Source organism: Melozone crissalis, unplaced genomic scaffold (assembly GCF_028551555.1).
Source record: "Melozone crissalis strain CALT ecotype California unplaced genomic scaffold, PUWL_Pcris_2 ptg000039l_1, whole genome shotgun sequence".
NCBI lineage: Eukaryota > Metazoa > Chordata > Aves > Passeriformes > Passerellidae > Melozone > Melozone crissalis.
Genome location: NW_026535817.1, coordinates 11010465 through 11030482, shown reverse-complemented (window position 1 = coordinate 11030482; position 20018 = coordinate 11010465). Strand labels below are relative to the sequence as shown.

At 36.6% G+C, this 20018-nt stretch overlaps 1 protein-coding gene across 1 annotated transcript in view; it reads right to left on the bottom strand.

Annotated features, from left to right (window-relative positions):
- The window catches only part of INPP4B (inositol polyphosphate-4-phosphatase type II B), a 211284-nt gene that overhangs the window by 56269 nt on the left and 134997 nt on the right, over positions 1-20018 (bottom strand). Inside the window, exons 10-13 of the mRNA XM_054283822.1 lie at positions 15526-15673; positions 9459-9589; positions 6315-6419; positions 2975-3083 (exon numbers count right to left, since the gene is read on the bottom strand). Of these exons, the coding sequence (XP_054139797.1) occupies positions 2975-3083; positions 6315-6419; positions 9459-9589; positions 15526-15673 (493 nt within the window). The remainder of the gene's footprint in view (positions 1-2974; positions 3084-6314; positions 6420-9458; positions 9590-15525; positions 15674-20018) is intronic.

The following is a 20018-nucleotide window of genomic DNA, read 5'->3' as shown; positions in this document are numbered from 1 at the left end:
GAGAGCAACTTCCTCAATCCCCCTAGAAGAATGTGTAATTATTTTTCAGAAACAACACGTTTGAAGTTTCTAACTGTTGTGTTCACACTGCTGCATGTATGACTAGCTGAGGTTTTCTGTGGCCTTAGCCTTCACAAACAGATATTCCCACTCACAAGTAAGCGACATTCCCTCCTCTGCAGCTACTTTTAAAGCTTAGTGCTGCATGCAGCTCTGGTATGTAAGCACTGTTAGGCAGAAGAGGCAGCTGCCTCTTACAGAGAAACTTTTCACAGGTGTCCTAAGGCACAAACTGCATGAAACTTCTGCATTAGGGTAAAGGCCGCATGGGTAGGTCCAGTGCAGAATAGCAGCAGCATAATGAAAACATACCTCTCATATGTAAATTATGACTCAGGTACCTTCTGAAAACTGTATTATAATGCTTTCTGGGAAAAGTTTGAAAGCTTTCACTAAGCATATAAAACCACACTTGATCATTTCCATATATTGGCACCATCATTAACCATGACCACATGACTGTCAGCGGTCATTTCAGTCCTGAACTTGCTTTAAGGACATTCTTCAGATCACATACCAGAAAATTTTCACCTAAAAGAAAAGCCTTTCTTGCTCTCATTTCAGGTCCTCTTTTTTTTTTTTTTTAAATAATGTGCCTTTTATAAAAATTGGATATGACATTCCTGATGGTAATAAATGAGAGAAGAATTGCAAAACCACTGCCTTTTTGTAAATATTATTATACAGGACTTTCCCTTTGTGTCTGCACAAAGATTGATATTCTGTGTAATAGAAAAGATGCCAGAACTATCTTCACATACACATTTTCCACATTCTTCTGTTTGATAAACTTTCACAAAACATATGTCTCAGTCTTGTTTTTGTTTTGCAACTGCAAATGCTACCAGATAACTGTTTCTCTTTGTCTGCAAATTCCACAAGTCTAAGACTGCGCAAGAAATATATTGCAATATGCTGACACTGTTGAATATTTTGATAAACTGCTCTAACAATCAGACTGAAGGTCAAAAACACGCAAGGCAATTCTGTCACATCTTGACAGCTGCTAGGATTGGCTGAGAACTAGTCTCTTCCCACATCCAGCATTAGGTCTTCAGCTCAGTTAGCCTAGAGAAAACGGCTGCTGAATCTGCATTTTTCCTGTTCGTTCTGTATTCTGACTGATATCGCAAGGTGTCACTTCTTCCTTCAACAAAATCTTCAGAAAATCTAGCCCCATCATAAAACAGGAAATTCAAATTGCAGAAGGTGCCCCGGGGGACACAAGGTGTCCTCAAAACACCTTTATCCAGCAAAATAAACAGGTGCATGCAAAGTAGCACTGTTGTCGCCAGAGTGAAATAAATTTGTCCATTATAAGATTGAGAATGTAGTAAGAAATGGTTCATTTTCTGAAAGGTGAGCACTGTGACAACTGTAATGCTACTTTATATCATATAACTTTAAAGGATTATGTCTATTATATTATTTATATCTAGCGGCTTCAGTTATAAATTTTTATGATAAAAACCCACAAATCACTATTGCAACTGCATTAATCAGATAGTAAAGGAGAAGATACTTTAAGAAATGTCTTCAGACATTTTCTTCAGCAGAAAACATGTACTTTGTAGGCCCTCACATGATGGGGATGAGGCTGCCCATACCAGTTTGCTGACAGCAGAATATTAACACCGAGTTTATCGATGCGTCTTATGTGATCAACACGATGTACGTGTTTCATTGGCAGGTTTCAGCATCAGAGGTGGTCAGGGAAATGAAAGCTTTTTGAAGATTTAACAGGGTTTTTATACTGTGTAGGGCAAGCAAGACCCCCTCAATAATACAGCTTTCAAAGCAACTAGATCTGCTGGGTTTTGTTTGATGTTAATATTAATGCCAGCTCCTATTCAACCTAGAAGTCAACAGAAGAATTGAATAATTTTCCTTTTATTCTCTATGATATTTTATCCATGAAACTTTTTTGAGCATTGACTATAATGGAATTAATTTTCTGTGGACTGTCATGGTAATTTAGATCAGAGCACTCCCTCCCTGCTTTCCCTTTGGAATGCTGTAACACTGCAGTTGGCACCATCAGCTGGAGCACTGAGCAGTCACAACTACTGAAAAAATCTGAACAGCCACAGCAACAAACACAAATACATCCAATTCTTAGGAAAAGATGTGACTAACACTTTGGTGCATGTTCAACAGTGAACAAAGCATTTGAGCTCCACAATAAACTGAAACCTTTATTTTTGATTAGTCTTATTTTGGCTTTCTGAAGAATAAGAGTAGTTTGTTTTTTCACAGCGTACTAAAAATACTTCTACCTTAGCATACACCCAGGCCTGTCAGAAATAAAGCTGCTACCTTAAGTTACAGTTTCTGTATTTAAAAATTGTCTACAGGTACATTCCTCTTAGCACAAGAATTGCCAAAGAGATCGCTCATTCTGAACAGCAGGTTTTCAAGTACTGATATACCTCCAGCTTCCTAAAATACAAGGAAAAAAAATCATAATTTTGAACCATTAAGGTTGCAGAGGACCTCCAAGATCATCGAGTCCAACCTTTGACAGAACAACCCCCATATCAACTAAACCGCAGCACCGAGTGCCGAGTCCTGCCTTTTCTTGAGCACTTCCAGGGATGATGACTCCACCACAAGTCCCAATGCACAAAAACCCTTTACATGAAGAAATCCTCCCAACCTGAACATGCTGCAGCACAGCTTGAGGTAATTTCCTGTGTTTACTCAAAATTGGTCTTAACACTAGAAGTAGAGCGTGTTTCAATTTTCATCAAAGCAGGGGAAAAAAAGGGAATATTTTATGAATGCAATGTTCAATCCTACCAGATTTTAATCTTCCATTCATTCAGCAGGATAAACTGTTTTGTTATTCAGTGAGCTTATGGCATTTTAATGCAACCTTAATGGTATTTTCCCAGCTGCTGGAAAGAATACTTACTTTCGTCTTTCAGCCTCAAATTTACTCAGCAGTTTCCGGAGACCACCATTCTTAAATCCTTGGAAATGTGCTGCTGGGGCTCCCACAGTGATAACATCATACAGAGCATCTGGAATGGGAACAGAGGAACACAGACATCTGAATGCTTCTATCCCTAAATCATGGAAACACTATGACACCTATTCCACAAAAAGTAAGGATAAGTCTATATAATTTCCAGGGAATAATTGATAATCCATGTCCCAAGAAGGCCCAAGAGCTAATCAATCTTTCTATACAGCCACTGCACACTTGAAAAAGTTCATTTGATTTATGGCTATATGTAAATTATGTGCCACTGAGTAGAAGAATATTCCAGCTCTGCAGTTTACAAAGCTGACAAGTAAATTGGCCCATTGCGTATTCCACTCTATTGCCCCTTTCATTATTTAACTTGTAGTCATGTTCAAGCATTTTAGAGTCAAAAGAGACCATTTTGATGGAATAGTCTGACTGAATAATAGAGACTACTGAATCACAGCTAATAATTCCTGCATCAAGCTTGTCTCTTGGTTGAGTGAAGGCATCTCTTTGTTTAGGCATCTAACCTTGATTAAAAGATTTCAAATGACAACAAATTCACTGCATTCCCAGAGAAGTCAATTAGGCTAGTAAAAATCCCTATTCCTTTTCTAGCTTGAATTTGTTCGGATGTAATGCTACTGTACTTTCAGATATAATGGTGTTTAATGCTGAATTGGTGAGCCCTGCTCTATGACATACACTTCTTATATATGTTTATAAACACAAAGTCAGTTGAGAAGCTACCAGAATAGGAAATAAATCATACTAATGAAATGCTTGCTGAGAAAACAATCTGTTGTCTCTTTCTGTATATACCTGGTGCCTTATGACATAGGGGATGAATTCTTTTTGTGGATATATGCTTACAGAACTGGAGGTGAAACATCATTTTTCAAAGAGCTCGTGATTGATTCTCAGGGTGGAGATGAAGATTTAATTACATCCCACACCACATAACTATTTTTTCTAAGTTTAAAAATTTACATTTACAGTAAGTACCTGTTTTGTACCTGAACTTACTGGAGGTACAAAAGTGCAGTTCCGAATGCCTCATCTTTAAAATGCATTTCTAAAGGAAACGTTACAGGATGTTTTTTGAGAACTGTTTTATTCCTCAAAGAAGTTTCCCATGTAAATTAAAATCTAGACCTCTCCTAAAATAGAACTTGCATTGTGATGATAAATATGCCCAGAAGCATGAGCACTGTACAAATGATTCACAGTTAATGAACTATGCCTTACTTCCTGAGCTGAATCTCAGAACACATTTGCTCAAATTGATTTGAGCTCTAATGAGTTGGTGACTCTTCAATATCCACTTAAAAGGAGAAGTGACATAATTTCATTTGCCTAAGGTGAGCCTCAAGGTTCTTAAATAGCCCATTCTTTTAGGTCTTTATACAGATTATCACTAATACATATTCTTCAGCTATTAGGACTCCACTGATACTTGACAATAAGGAGGAGGAAGAGGCAGTCAGTGTCTTAAACTGGCCAGATGCAAAACAAAAATCACTTCAGTTCACCAAATCTATTTAAAACAAGCACATATTGCAAACAGGAACACAAGCAAAGCTATGTCAATATACAGATTTAAGTTCTCTAGTATGATGGACAGAGCACAATGTGGGGTTTATCAAATGGATAAGGATACCATTGACCCATAGGAAAACAGTATTTTTCCTCAAAGCTACTCCTACTGAAAGCTTAAGCACACTTTCTCTTCCATTTCAGTACTCAATGACAACCCAAACAAAAGTTCAGGAAAAGCAAACCTATTATTATACATGTCAAACACAAAAAAACCCACATACCAATGTGTATATACAATAGATGGGATTAAAACCTATCTTGCATTCCCAAAATTAAGATATCTGATAGTGTAAGGGCTAATGACACCTCCATGGATCATTAGCTTGTTTAAATGCCACCTCCATGAATTTTTATTCTTCCCCTTCCAGTGTCATTCTCCTGGTTATATTCCAGGTGTCCTTTGATATATGCCAAGCAAAGCATGAGCTGAGAAAGACCAACTTCATATCGAAGTGCTGCCTATTCCAGATCAATTAGCAATTGCTGCAAACTGCTTAGCCTGCATATATCTAATACAAGACACAGGGAAGAACATCAGTTAATTAACAGAGGCAGAGTTTTATAATTTGAAGATCCAAATCTGGAAGACAACTAGAACAATTCTAACATTTATCTCTTCCTGTACTCTTTTTGATTATCAATTACTGATGTGTGCAAAGCAAAATGGATTTGGACAAGAAGGGAGAAAATTCATAAAAAAGCAAAACAAAACTCCAGTACTGTAAAAGTTGTGGGTGCTTAATTAAGTCACAGATTTCACTCAACTTTTCTTTTTATTTAGCAAATAGAACAGTGTCCTGTTCACAAAGAGGTTTTGTTGAAAAGACAACATTAAGCTTCTGGCCCCCATTACAAACCTAAAAATCCTTTTCAGTTAATTAATTAACTTGAAAACATTAAATTAAAATCTGTGTTATCGCATTATGTCACTATAAATCCCCATCTTGTTGAAATATTTGGAGGCACAGTTTTTTAGTAAAAGAAATAACAAAATATTGAACCAACAAGTATCTAACAGATAATTGGAAGCCCCTGTGTCCCAACTTAGTAGTGGATGTATAGTCACACAGTACAAAACAGGAAATTTACCACTGTTTTTATTTCCTGTTTTGCAATCTTAGATGCAGAGTGTATTAACAAGGCAAAAACCGTATCAGAATGTAATTTCTGTGTTTGCAGTTACAGCAAATTTATCAGATCTCAATTTATCAACAAATTATTCACTGTGCCATTTGGTCATATATATGTATCAATATGATCTTTGATCTGTAAAGGAAGCTGCTAAAATCATATGCAAGTGGCAACAACAGAATTCTGTGTTAAAAAGAACCACAGACCATGTCAGAGAAAGTTATCCCCCTTTCCCGGAGATGTTGGAAGCTTGCAGTATTTTCACTCAACACTGAGCCAAAATAGCACATATTCTCCATTTACTTATTTGCTTGAAGTGTCATAGGAACAAAATGAGCACATCCTTGGAATCTGTTTTTAGAAAGGAACTTGGAAGAAATTTAGTTAACCAGCCCCTAGTTTTCCAAGATGTGCAGTAATTGTCCACAACTTGTGGCATCAGAAGACGAGGCAGGGAAATTCCTTGCAGAGCTTTGACTTTGGATGTGATTTCTAGATTTCAGTGAAACTGTGTTTCAAAGCACACTTAGTCATACTTGGGGAATTTCTTTACCTTTCAATCGAGGACTATGCACATGCATTCTTTGCAGATGAAGATTTATTGGGATGAATTCTAGTGTTTTTTCTCCTTTGCTACAGCTTGATTTAAAGGAAGAACCTGAAAAACAAAAGTTTAAAGAATCATTGTCTTAACCACCCAGATGTTTCTGTATTCCTTTTAAAGGGAGACAATACTTGTATGTGAGGAGTTGTCTTTAATTTATCTTCAATGGATAATTATATATTAGGAGATGAAATGTTCACTGAGTCTCAGCATGTATCCATACTGGAAGCAGCAAAGCAGCATTTAATTCACAGAGCAATCTAACTATTTTATTCTGGGAGACAGATACTCTTCCCTGCTGTCTGAAATCAGTCTGTAGTCTGCTGGAGACAATGCAGCAGTTAATGTGCATTGTGTATATTCTGTGCTAAAACTGCGAGGTTACAGAGCTATGATGGCACTGCATTTTTCCAAGTAAGATTATTTTCTTTGAAGAAAAGTATTGTATTGAATAGGCTCTGCGTTCTTCCTAGAAAGGTCAAATAAAGAAACACAAACTATCTTAAGGAAAGCTATATATTTGTTCAGAGGAGGCATGATGCCTTGGAAAAACAAAACAAAACAAATTAATATGGCTGTATATTTCCAAAACATTAGAATTTGAGTAGTTTTTTGGTAGCGTAAAGAAAAATAATTAAAGTCCGACAGCATGAAAATATAATTTACCTGAACACATTTAATACAGAATCTGTATAAAATAAAAGGGTGTAGATTAGGAAAGAGAGGCGGCCTTGTCTTCTAACTCAGGCAGCCCAACGTTTACCTAGGCCACTTTTCCAACATTCTATCATTTCGCCAACTATTAATTACTAGAACTAAAATTCCTCTCATTCAGATGGAATTTCTAAATAAGTTTTGCCAAGGTTCAGCCTTTTTTTGAAGCAAACACATAAAAAGATAAAGAAAATATTTTAAATTGTTTTTTGCTTGCCCAATCAAGACTTGCTAGTGTTTATCTGTTGAAACTGCCACAGGACTGAGCACTGAGCCTCCCAATATAAACCACTCTGCCAGAGGGCACCAACGATGCTCCAGACCAGCCAAGCATGCTCAGGCTGCTCCCTAAACTAGGAACTTAAAATTATAATTTAATACAGATGAAGAGCACAGCCAGGAGTCAAAATTTTAGATTAGACAGGAAATCCCATGATGCAGATTGAAACAAACAAATAATTTTCAAAGTTCCACTCCCTCCCAATATCACCAAATCTGTGCTTTAGAGTTACCTGAAATTACTGGGGTTTTTGTTTCCTAACCCTTATATCTTCCTGGTATATTTCCTCACAATAAAATGCTTTACATTCTCTCAAATTCTCCCATTACTGAGGATAAAAGTGTTTGCCAAAACAACTCAAATCTGAAATAGTTTTAACTTTCTTAAACATCCATTTTTAATAAATATGCTGGTAAACCAAAATTGCTGTCTAACACTAATGTGGCTTCCTCATGCTTCCACAGCAATCTCTCAACTTCAAAAAGAAATTAGGTGGTCTCCTAACAGCCTTCTCCACTAAATTCCCAAATAGTTTGGTTGAGTTCAAGTGGGTATCACTCAAAAAGCCCAACATGAGATTATTGTGCTGGGGAAGCATGAGCATATTTTGGAGAAATTTTATTTGCAGGTGCTATCTGCCCTTCTGAACAATTCAACACAAACTCAGGCGATATTTTAAGATAAAGAAAGACACCTGCACTGGCTACACTGAACAGCAAAATGCTTTTTGGCATGCCTTGAAATATGTTGACCTGAAAAGTCTGAATTAAAATTGTACTCACATCCCTAATCTTAGCAATTTCTACTTCATAAGTACTTGAATTTCAATGTGCTCCCAACATAACTATTTGTTCAACTACAGTATTAAATCAAATCTATGTCTGGCTCGCTTTTCTAATCTTGTATACAATCTTGTATTAGGCTGCTTTGTTTTCTGATTAATGTCCCTTTCTCTTTTACATGTGCTGATTTGCTCCTCCTGGATGACCTCAGTTTCCCAGGACCACATTATTTCTCTCAAGACCCAATTAAGATGGGTCCTTTAACATTATAAACCCTTTAGAAAGCCACTTTGCACAACACAGGTCTTGCAGGGTTTATGTTTAAGAGATTATATTGTCTGTTTTTTAAAATCTCAAAATGTCCCCTCAATATTTTCCTGAATGTTATAATTATTACAGTGGATCTGTCATTATCTGTATTTATTGGCTTGTTTACGACACTTTATGGAGCGCTTTCAAGATTAATTAGGCAAAGATTAAAAATACATATAGATACCATTTAAAACAGAATCAGGAAGTGTCATACTGGGCTAGACAGTAGATGCCAAAATTGGAACTGGGATATTCTGATGATGGCAAACAATCATAAATACAAGAAACGTCACTTCTGCCAACAAACTGGAAATAATTATACAACATTTAGTGCAACACAAGAGCTTTTTCCCCCACCAAATATTTAAGCAGCTGACCGACTGCTTTCAAAAAGGTGACTTTCAGTTAGAGACTGTTTTTTTTTAATACACTCAAATTGGATTTCTCCTTTTCTGTGACCAAGATCTCTGCATCCAGCTCTGGGCTCCCAGCGCAGGAGGGACACAGACCTGCTGGAGTGAGTCCAGAGGAGGCCACAGAGATGCTGATTGGAACAGTTCAGCTTGGGAAAGAGATTTCAGGCTGATGCAATTGCAACCTTACTGCCTCAGTACCTGGAGGGAGCTTACAATAAAAGCTGGAGCGGGACTTTCTACAAGATCATGTGATGACAGGACAAGGGGATTCAAACTTAAATGAGGAGATCTGGATTAGACATAAGGAAGAAATTCTTTAATGTGGAGGGAGGTGAGACACTGGAACAGGCTGCCCAGAGGAGCTGGGGATGCCCCATTGCTGGAAGTATTCAAGGCCAGGCTGGATGGGAGTTTGAGTAACCTGGTCCAGGTGGGCTAGAACTTGATAATCTTTAAGGTCCCTTCCAATCCAAACCATCCTTTGATTCTAAGATTTTTATGTATTTTATTCCCACTGAATATGCCAGTATTTTATAGCTAACAATCTAGTAAGCTCTGAAAGGTTCCAGATAAAATCACAGATTCCCACCTGTATGCTTCCCAAGCTCTGCCAGAGTGTCCTGGTACATGCTCAGCATCTGATCACAGTGAGCAATTACACTTTTGCGCATGTTGTCCCAGTGAGGAGCAAGCTCTCCCAGGTCTTTAAGCTCCTGATTCCTGTACCAAAAAGCAAAAAGGGAAGGCGCTAATTAACTCATTAATCTATTAAGGTTCATCCAAATTAATCTAAAACAAGTTTGCTACAAAACATCAGAAAGATTTCCTAATTGAAATAAAATCCGTTTTCGGACTGCTTGTGAGATCTGCTTTTCATCTCTCTTTTACAAGTACACAATAAATTATGTCAGTAGATAATGCAGTAACTTTTGTGCTCAAAACTCATCTGGTATAAATGCAGTAACCTTCAAAATGAAATACCACTTCTTTCATGAAGGAAAGAAGGCTTCCAGGCTCCAGAGAGCTGTGCTCAGAGCAAGTAACTTTATGTGAAGAGATATTAAACAACATTGGAAAGAATATAAAGTTTCTTTTTCCTGCAAAACTTTCAGTATGGTTGTTTTGATGCACTACTCTTTGTATACTTTCATAAACACTTCATAAACACATATTTCTAGCAGTGTTTCTACAAATTCAGTTTAATCAACGCATCAGCTCTCACCACATTTCTTCAGGATTCAAAACAAAATATACACAAAAAATCCCAACACCTGCTCCCTAAAATGTCATGTCCAGTGTTCATCAGGTCAAAAAAGTACTGCTGTGGTAACCAAACAGGTCACTGGAAATCCAAAAGGAAATCCTTTAGTAAATTATCAGTTTTCCTGTACACTCCTGAGAGCTGACCTGAGTGAAATAGAGATCATCTGAATTTCCTGCACAAACAAGCTTAGTACTTTGGGCTTTCTGTTTGGTTTTTCCTCTTGCAGAGGAAGTTTCTCCTGTATCTCTCCCAAAGCCATTTTGTGGGACCTGCTTTTAAGGAAAATAAAAGATCTTCAGTCAGTCTTCAAACATCTGGAATTTGGCAGGAGAAAATGTTTGCAACACAACCAGTTTTCATTATTTTCCTTGGAGCATCAAGAAGAGTGTTCCACTGCAATTCTTGGAAGTCTCCAAAAAGTCTTCCAGAAGACAGTTCTTGCATACAGAAAAATTATGTAAGAAAAAGCAAAAATGGGGTAGAAGAGGTGGAAAGAGGGAGGAAAGGACCAGTGAGCTTGCAGCGCAGGAACACAGAGCTCACTTATGTGAGCAGCAGATCTGACCATTAGTCAAAAAAGCCTTAAAATGACTTCTTAAATGGAACAGCAACACACTGGTGGTGCTTTCCCCATCATTATTAGCTTTGCATTAGTGTGAGCAGTGCAGTCAGAACAAGCTCCATAGGCAGACCTCTGCTCCTGGTGTAGGTGACAATCAAAACCAGAGAGACTGCACTGGAAGCGGAATTAAAGCATTGCATTTGTACATGTTCTTGAAAATATCAACATGGAAACAAAGACACAACACGTGGACTTGCTGACAGTCTATGTTAACGATATTATTACTTTCTGCCATTTAATTGCTCCTGAAGCTGAACCAATTAAACTTTCCTCCAGCAATACAAACTGGTAATGCTGTAGCATAAGAACAATCTGTCACGAAGGGATATGAGAGGATAAACCAAACATTCTCAGGGACCATTTTCTTTGCCAGTTTTTAGCAGTATAACATGAGGTTCCCTTTCAATTAAAATCTTAGGGCTTCCTTCTCAGAAAAGTGTGTAAAATTTGTCAGGGTATGCAATTTTGTTTATGTGCAGCGATAATGTTTTGGCCCTTAATATTTATGGTGTCTGATTTAATAGTTTTAGCAACAATGTTTGGACCTGGCTGGCTTCCAAAACTTTACTACTCCTTCTGTATAGGAATAGAGTATTCTATCCAAGAACTACATCCCTGCCTCCATCTAAGCTCATGCCTGGAGCTGCTGGTCTCAAACTGAAGTTTGAGAGTTAACTCCACTGACATCAATAGCAATGGGAATATTAATTTTAATGGGTCTTCAAGAAATATCAAATCCTGCCCCCATTACTGGTGACAAGGTTGGTATTTGTTTCTTCTCAGAAACATGTACAAATCAATGAAGTAAAAATTCAGTCTTCAATATGTGGCAAAAAAAGACACATCAACAATGCTTAAAGTGAGAGTACAGCGCTATAGCAATCTAGAGCATACACAGCGTGGAAATTTTAAAGACTACGATTTCTGAATTTATTTGCATTTTAAACTCCAGCAAAATCAAAACCATTAGAAAACAGGATTATATGGCAGACACTTCCATAGAAAACAGTCTCATAGCCTCACTTTATATCTTTATTTCTTTTTCTAATGAAATTATAGAAGACAGAGGATTTAAATTGGATTTATGTCTCGTGGTCTTTTTACAGTTTATCACTGCTATTGTTGACTCCATAAAATTCTGAGTTATGAATGAAAAAAGAGTTGTCTTTTCTATATCTAAACTCCATCAACAATACTCCACAGTACCAAGCTTTATTATTATTACATGAAAGGCCTTTTCTAAAAGTACACAGAGTGGAAAAACCATAATATTTTCCATTTTTGAAAAAGTTTATAGTTCACACTAATACAATTGTTGAAATTTTTAATAATATTTTAATACTTCAATGTTAACTTATTTTACTGAATAACTTTAAATATCCACTTCAACCAGTAACTGTGTCAAACAACAATTGTGCTATTAAAAAGCACATAAGCTGAAAATGCTGTATGAAGGCCAAGTAGCAATTTTTTATACATACAGCTTCAAAAATCTAATGATGTGTTTCCTAGTAAAGCAAACATGACAAATTCAAAACCTAGAAAACTAAGTGATTTTGGCCTCCACTAAGCAAAATGAGCTTCTGAAATCTACTTTTGCAAAACATCAGAAGCAAAGAGCTTAGCAGGATTCAAAACAAGAGGAGACATTTCTGCAGATTATATTTGCAAAACTTCTGTAATACTGTAACAGCATAAAAATTCTGAATATTTATCAAACAGGAGCTTTGGAGTAAATATAAACCATAAGCTTTGGGATATGACTCAATCATTCATACATAATGGAAGTTCAGAAGCTTCTAAGGAAAGGAGCACAGGAATTATTCTTCCTAACAAAGTTCACTTTAAAATGTATGGATAACCGCTTCATCTTTTTTTTTTTTTTTAAAGAACAGAATCAGATAAAATTACTCTCATTTTTCTTTGCTACAAGATATGCTTCTGTGATATATAGGCAATAAACTCCAGACAAACAATATAACATTCCCTCCAGAAATAAAATACTCATAGCTTTTTCACTCCGTTGTTTCCAAACCAGGCAAATAATTATTACGGAGGAGTCAATAAGAAAAAAAAAAGAAAAAAAAAAAAAGCATGTTTTTCTTTCTCTGCTAATAATCTTATAATAGACTCTCTTGAAAACAGTTGCAATTTTTGTCTCCTTACAGAATTTCCCAAAATTATTTTAAGTTTTGGTAAGCCTGACCCGACAGGCAACTAAAAACCTCAATGTGAGTTGTGCTTACCTTTGCATGCCCTGAACAGTTGTTTAGAAACAGAAAAAGAGAAAACAAAGCAGAAAAAAGAGACAAAAGAAATCCCACCAGAACCCCATGAGCAAACTACCCACCCCAAAAATGGCAACAAATACATTTAAAATTATTTTAAAACCTCTTTTCCTATGCATGTGAGGAGAATAGACTGGGGTTTGCAAAGCCATGATAAGATTTTATATGGTTCCTAAGAGATGAAAACTTTAAGTTCCTTTTAAATTTCTATCCACTACACTTTTTATTATACAAAAGTGTAGATAATTATAAGCTAAATTTAACTCGTTTCTCCCTTCCTACTTTAAGACCATTTTGCTTCCATTCCTGCTTTAAATTCTTTCCCTTAAAGTTAAAATAAAGTCAAATACCTTTAGAAGTTACAAATTTCAAAGCATCATCTCAATAAATGAAAGGGTTTGGTTAACAATGAACACTGAAGTTTTATCAAGAGACAATCAATCTCAAGATGGCGAGAAAAGGGAATTTAAACTAAAATTTTTAATGAATACTGAATAGCATTAACACTTACTGGCACATTTTTATAGGTAATTGCTTCAGACCTGACTATATTGAAGCCACAATAAAAAAAATGAAACAGGCTGAGTATGATAAGTGGCTTCTGAGACAAAAATATTTATCCTTTTATACTAACAGAGGGGAAAAGACACAGAGAAGAATACTTGAGCCCACACCGAATATAGCAGCATCCTCCTCACACGTTCTACTAGACTACAAGTGTAAGGACTCCACAAGAACACACATCTCCACAATTGCTTTTCTTGAAAAAGAAAGGCCAGACAAAGCAGAAGCTCCAACCCACACTCTTATATGATGGTAGATGACACAGATGCTCCTGTTCCCACCATCTGCTGGTATTCTACATAGTGTTGCTCATTTTGGTTAGTCTCATCTCCTCCTCCAGACTGCATCAATCACTTGGTCTCTTTCTTTCACACCCACACTTTCAACTAGGCTTGAACAGCTCAACCACACCGGCAGTCAGGAAAATCAGAGGCACTTATCTCAATCTTTGTGCCACTGTTACTTCTGTTTCTTTTTCAAATCTTTATTTTGGTGAAGAGAAAACCCCACCATGGTGAATTCTTACTAGGAGTTTGTCCAGGGAGGTGAATTCTATAATATGATACAACAACAAGGACTATTACTTGTATTATGCCTATGGAGAGAATAATGCAGAAGTAGTAAAAGTGGTTCAAGTAATCCTCTACCATTTAAAAGGCATTTACCCATGAGGCAAATGAAAATATGGGAAGTGCATGAACTGTGAGACTCAGTATAATCTATTTTTATTGTTTACTACAAAAACCTTGCACATAAGTATTCTCAAACAAGATGAGGCCATAAATGCCTAAACACAGTACTAAATGAATAAAATAAACTATTATAACAATTCATAGGAATTTTATAACCCATCATCACCATGCATAAGGATGTATCAGTCCAGTGACTTTATTAAAATCAAGATTCCAGCCTCCCACATGCTGTTCTATTGGCATATAAACATCACAGGGAAGCAACAGATGGGGTAAATAAAAAAAGGAAAAGAAGCTTGATACTGCAGAACAAACAGCCACAACAGGTTGTTTTGGGATGTGACACAACAGGAAGGAATTGCCTCAAAGCGCACAGGATGGCTTTGGAATGCAGCACTGGGTCCCAGCATCACTCTTACACATGAGACCAGCTGCCCATCTATGTGTTAAGTAACTTGCATGAGGAAGGAGGCAATATCTTCTACATCATCCATTATCGCTGGAAGAAGAAGGAGGCACTGTCTTCAGGGTAGCCCTGGGTTACTTAAAAAGATGTTTCCCCAAATTTTATCAGCACAGCTTACAAGGGTTCAGACAGGCTCCATTTTAATCACTGCAATGGCAAATTGGACATTCAAAGGCTTTTGGGACACCTGTGTTCTCTATTCTCCTTTTTCTCCAGGCCATACACATTGTTATGATTCTCAGATATCTCTCTGGGTTATGAGGCCAAACGTTAGGGTTTCAAACAAACATTACTTTGGAATCCTTTTCTTATGCCAACTAATTTAGATTAGCTAAAGGAATGTCCATTTTATCCTCATTGCTCCTTTATTCACTATAAACTTGTCATTTTTCATGGCATAATGTTTGTCTATGTTATTAACTCTACCCAGACACATAGCCAAACACAGCACAATGTTGCTCAGCCCCCTGTCATTTTCTGATCCTTTATAAAATGCTAATGTTCCAGAATATTTAAATTGTTAATCAAACGGTGGTGCTAACAGGTTTAAAGCCATGACTGCACTTTAGCACAGTTCATTGCTCAGAACTTATGAGGTCACTGGAGTCCTATTGAGCAATCAATTCTGTTCAGTTACAGCTGTAAATTCTTAGCAGCTATAAAAGTGCCCATTTCATACTACAAATAAATATATTTTAGCTCCTCGTCTGCATGATTCAAAGTCAGAAAAATATAATTTATATTGCTGCCTCTTCCTTACCTTCTCATGTCCTCCTTTATGTGCAGATTTATTAGTTCTTTAGGAACGTGGAAGGAGAGGGTGGTCTCAGCCATCTGCTCCCGGATCCGCATCCACTTGTTGTCAGAAGTAGGGAATCTATACAACTTACAAACAGGGTTTCTCAACACTGCAAAGAGCAAAAATAATATCATTGCTTTCATGTGCTTATATGACTCCAAACATTTATGACAATAACCTGCATCATTATTATATTATTTCCCCCTAGCTTACAAAATTAATTTTAGTATCATTAAAATTCTACTAAAAACATTTAATTTCTATTTCATTTTTATACCAGTATGTGGAGGGCAAAGTATTACTAGTACATCAATAAATCGCATTTTACCAGCAGAGTAGGTAACTTTTGAATTTAGGTCTTCAAAGTAGTGAGAATGTCAGACTCTTTTCTTGCATTTCAGCTGAAGTTAGGAAAAGCAGAGAGCACAAATGAACAATGAACTCAGTACAGCCACCACCACAGCTTGCCAGCACCACTCACAATTCCAATAAATTGCACAGGACTCAGGGTACAGCTGCATCTTCCCCTGGACATGCACACACAAATCATTAATGCAAATTGGAGGTGTGCTTCTGCATTAAAGGAAACTTGAACATATTAGAGTTACCTGGAACTTTGATGGGGTCAAGACACTGCCACTACATAGAAATAAATATAACAGCCCTGTCAATATGTTACATACACAGTTTTCAGATCACTATTGCAATGTGACATAAGAAAATCACATTTCTTTGTATTTTGGAAGATTATGTTTAAAACCCATCACATTTTTTATTTTACAGTTTTCATGTGTTGGCTACATTTCCATTCAGATCTTAAAACGATGCCATACAATCTACTCTCTCCTTTCCATCTTTTTATTTTCTTTTTTTACCCCGCTCCTATTTTCCAGAAAGATCAAAAAGGGGAAAAGCTGAGGAAGAAAAAGTTCTGTTTCACTAGTTTGGTAAGTTTACTTGGAGACAAATGATTGCCATTTAACACACACATCCACAATATCTTGACTTGGAATGAGTGACAGCTACTAACAGTGACAGCTACTAACAGTGACAGCTACTAACAGACATTTCACAGACACCATTAATGTTTATGTAGTCTGATTTATAGAGAATTAAAAATAAAAGGTACCCAAACTGCCTTGTCTATCTAAGCAATCAGGATTTTTAACAAATATCCTTTAGGAAAGGCCTAAAAGAAGACCAGAGATTTAAATACACTGATAATAAACCCACTGCTTGCAACCCGAAGAAAGGAGCAATGTTTAAGTGGTCGCACTGCTCTATATTCCCATCACTCCACTGAGATGTCTTTCATCAGCAATCTTGGATGAAAAACTGTTGTTGGATTATGCCCTTTTCTGATCCAGAGATGGAGCAACCGAGTCTTAAAAAAATTTTATTCTACTTTCAATCTCTTGGGAAGGGTGAGACAATACAGATGTTATAATTTACGCCTTTACAATCAGAAGCCAACTATTTCTTAATTACAGTACATTATAAGCACTTCTTGCCATTTTATTGTCATTTTATGAGCCTTTTTAGAGTAATTTTGCCTTTAGTTTTTAGTGATTTTACTTTCAAAAACTAAATTTTCACTCAGTATTGTGAAATAAGCGAAAGAGATGCTTAATTTCTCTGACATATTAAAAAGAGCAATTTTTCTTTACTATCAATACCCAAAATATCTCAATGTTCAAACCTCAGGAAACGAAGGGCTAATTCAAGGGCTAATTCAATTCTGGCCTTAAACAGAAAACTGCCAAACCAGATGATAATTTTGAGTTGGTACTGTTTTTTCTGTTGTGCCCCCCGATCAGCATATTACCTGGACATTTTAAATGATGATGCCCCTGACACAAAAGATTCTTTATTTTGCCTTTTTATATCTACTTCCTAAGGAGTTTATCAAGGGATTTTTTCCAAGAGCAGCCCTTAAATTCACACTCAGAATCGACTACACTGAAAAATGCACATTAATCTGTGAGAACCTAATGCAAATATGTATCTGAAAAATCTCTTTCCTCCCATCTCCCCACTGTTGCCACCATCACAAAGAAAAACAAACCCCAGAAAACCCATCACAACTGCACCAAGGGACAAAGAACACTAAAAATATGGATTCAAAGTTGTGACTTTTATTGTGGCTAGAATTATTAAACTCCTCTCCAGGTACTGGCTTCATCTTCAGGTCTTTGATTCAGGTCTGAATTTTCAGATGGGGATAATCTCAAGTGTGTTGTAAGTTTTTTAAATGGTCAAATCCATGGGTTTAAGAAGAAAATTTCATTTACAAAGTCAAAAAAAGCCTGGGCATTTTTCCCAAATAATCCCAATATGCAGTATTGCTAAAGCTTAAGATTTAAGGCCAATAAAAGCTACATAAGTACTTGATGTTTTTTCCTTATAAACAGAACTACTGAAGGCATGCAACTCCATAAAAATCTCAGAAGTATCTTCCCCTCCAACTGCAACAATAATTAATTTCTAACTGTAACAAGTTGTCTAGAACCAAATTCTAGAGGGCATGTACAATAAGAAGGGTGAGACTAGAATTGGTTTTCATAAAAAGTAGTGATTAAAATGAGTGGAAGTTTCATAAAGATAATCCTTGCTGTACTCAGACAGTGATCATGAGAGGCATTGAAGAAAACCCAAAATCCACATGAACTGCAGTGGTTAAAAAAGAGAAAACTCTGTTTTAAAAGCTTTTCTCCACAGCATCAAGCCTGAAAGCCAATGCCATATATTTACCCATGAATATTTTTGGACATTGTCATTTTTAGTATGAAGAACCTCTGTGCTTTTTATTCCATGCAATATCCTTCACATTGCTTCCCCTGAAAGTACAATAAAAAATAATAAAAGATTGAATACTCTGGTTTTATTTTCATTCCCTATTGAACACAGATCAAAGCATATCTTTGCCATATATTAATTTGCTAACAGTGTTCCTATTTATATCTTTCTTTGTAGCATAGGAATATGATGTGTGTTACCTCAGGAATAATAATTAAAGCTTTCCTAATTTTGCTTAATTTCAATTACTTCTCTTATCTTTCTTTTTTTAATTTAGAATGCAATTTGTTTACATGTAAACAACTGGCAAACTCTCCAGCATTATAAATAAGTAACTGAATTTTGAGACATAAATTCAGTCTCTGGAGGTATAGAAGCAATAGTGATAAGGCTCTGAAACACACTGCTTATTCCCACTCGCTCAACAAGCATCTCATAACTCACTGGAGGGCTGAGAGTTCCCTATCCTAGGATTTTAATTTCACAAGAATGCCAGCATGCTTCTATGCCTACAAGCTTAAGGATTCACAGAGGCAGCTTTTTTTTTCAGTTTCATCATTTTGAAGGCCTGATAAACAACAAGAAAATACCAGAAAGCTTTACAGCAGCATACACGTGAACTAAATATGAATGTATATGGAAAACATACTGTTCTGGGGGCAGTTCTGTATGAGCACAGCATGTCAGCAGGAAAGTGGAGGTGATGCTGCACGAGAAGAGAAAGTCACAAATACAGGAAACAGACTGAAGAGTAATTATTTATCTGAGAAAAACTTCCTGTGAGTGCAAACTCTTCCCAATAGTCTGCATGCTGTCATTTCTTGCATATGCACCTCTTTCCCCTCAATTCTTTAAAAAAAGCCTGACAACCCAAAAAATGACAAAAAAAAAAAAAAGCTCTTCATGGTATGTTTGACTTTATAAACCCGAGTAGTGTTGGGTGGGCTTTGGTTTTATATTGTGTTTGTATATGACAACAACAAATGTGAAAACGCTGCCTAGATACACTGTAGAATCACATGGAAATATTCCTGACAAATTGATGGAGACTTCAATATTCCTAAAACCGACGTCTACCTTGGAAGTTCCAACAAAACATATTCACAACCTACAGCATTTTCCTATACAAAAGAAGTCAACAACAAACCCCAATCAGACCTATACAAGGGAGGCAACAAACAGAAAACAATCTGCTGTGAATCAGCATCGTTCTCTGGCAGAAATGTCATTTCTTCAAGTCTCACTAATCTGGATGACATACAGAATCACAACCAAAGAACTGCACTGGGCTAGATGAAATCCTTCACCTGGCCTCTGTATCTTGTGCCCAAGAAAAGCCATAAATACACACCTGGAGACACAGGATACCCTCCATGCCTCCAGCTATTTCCAGTTCAGGAATTTCTGGAGCCGGATGTAGCTCTGGCACATTCAGAAATTCTCAATTAACATCTTTCTCACTTTGAATTGATGAAAATAAATGGTACTTCTCTAGAACATATTTTTTCTGATTCTGATCTAATCTCAACAACTCACAGAAAAAAAATGCAATATTCACACACATATGGAAGAACTTAATTTTTGGCAGTTTTTAGGGCTTCCTTCAGACTGCAAAGCAGATTCAGAAAGTCTGCCCTATCAGAGAAATCAGATTAAAA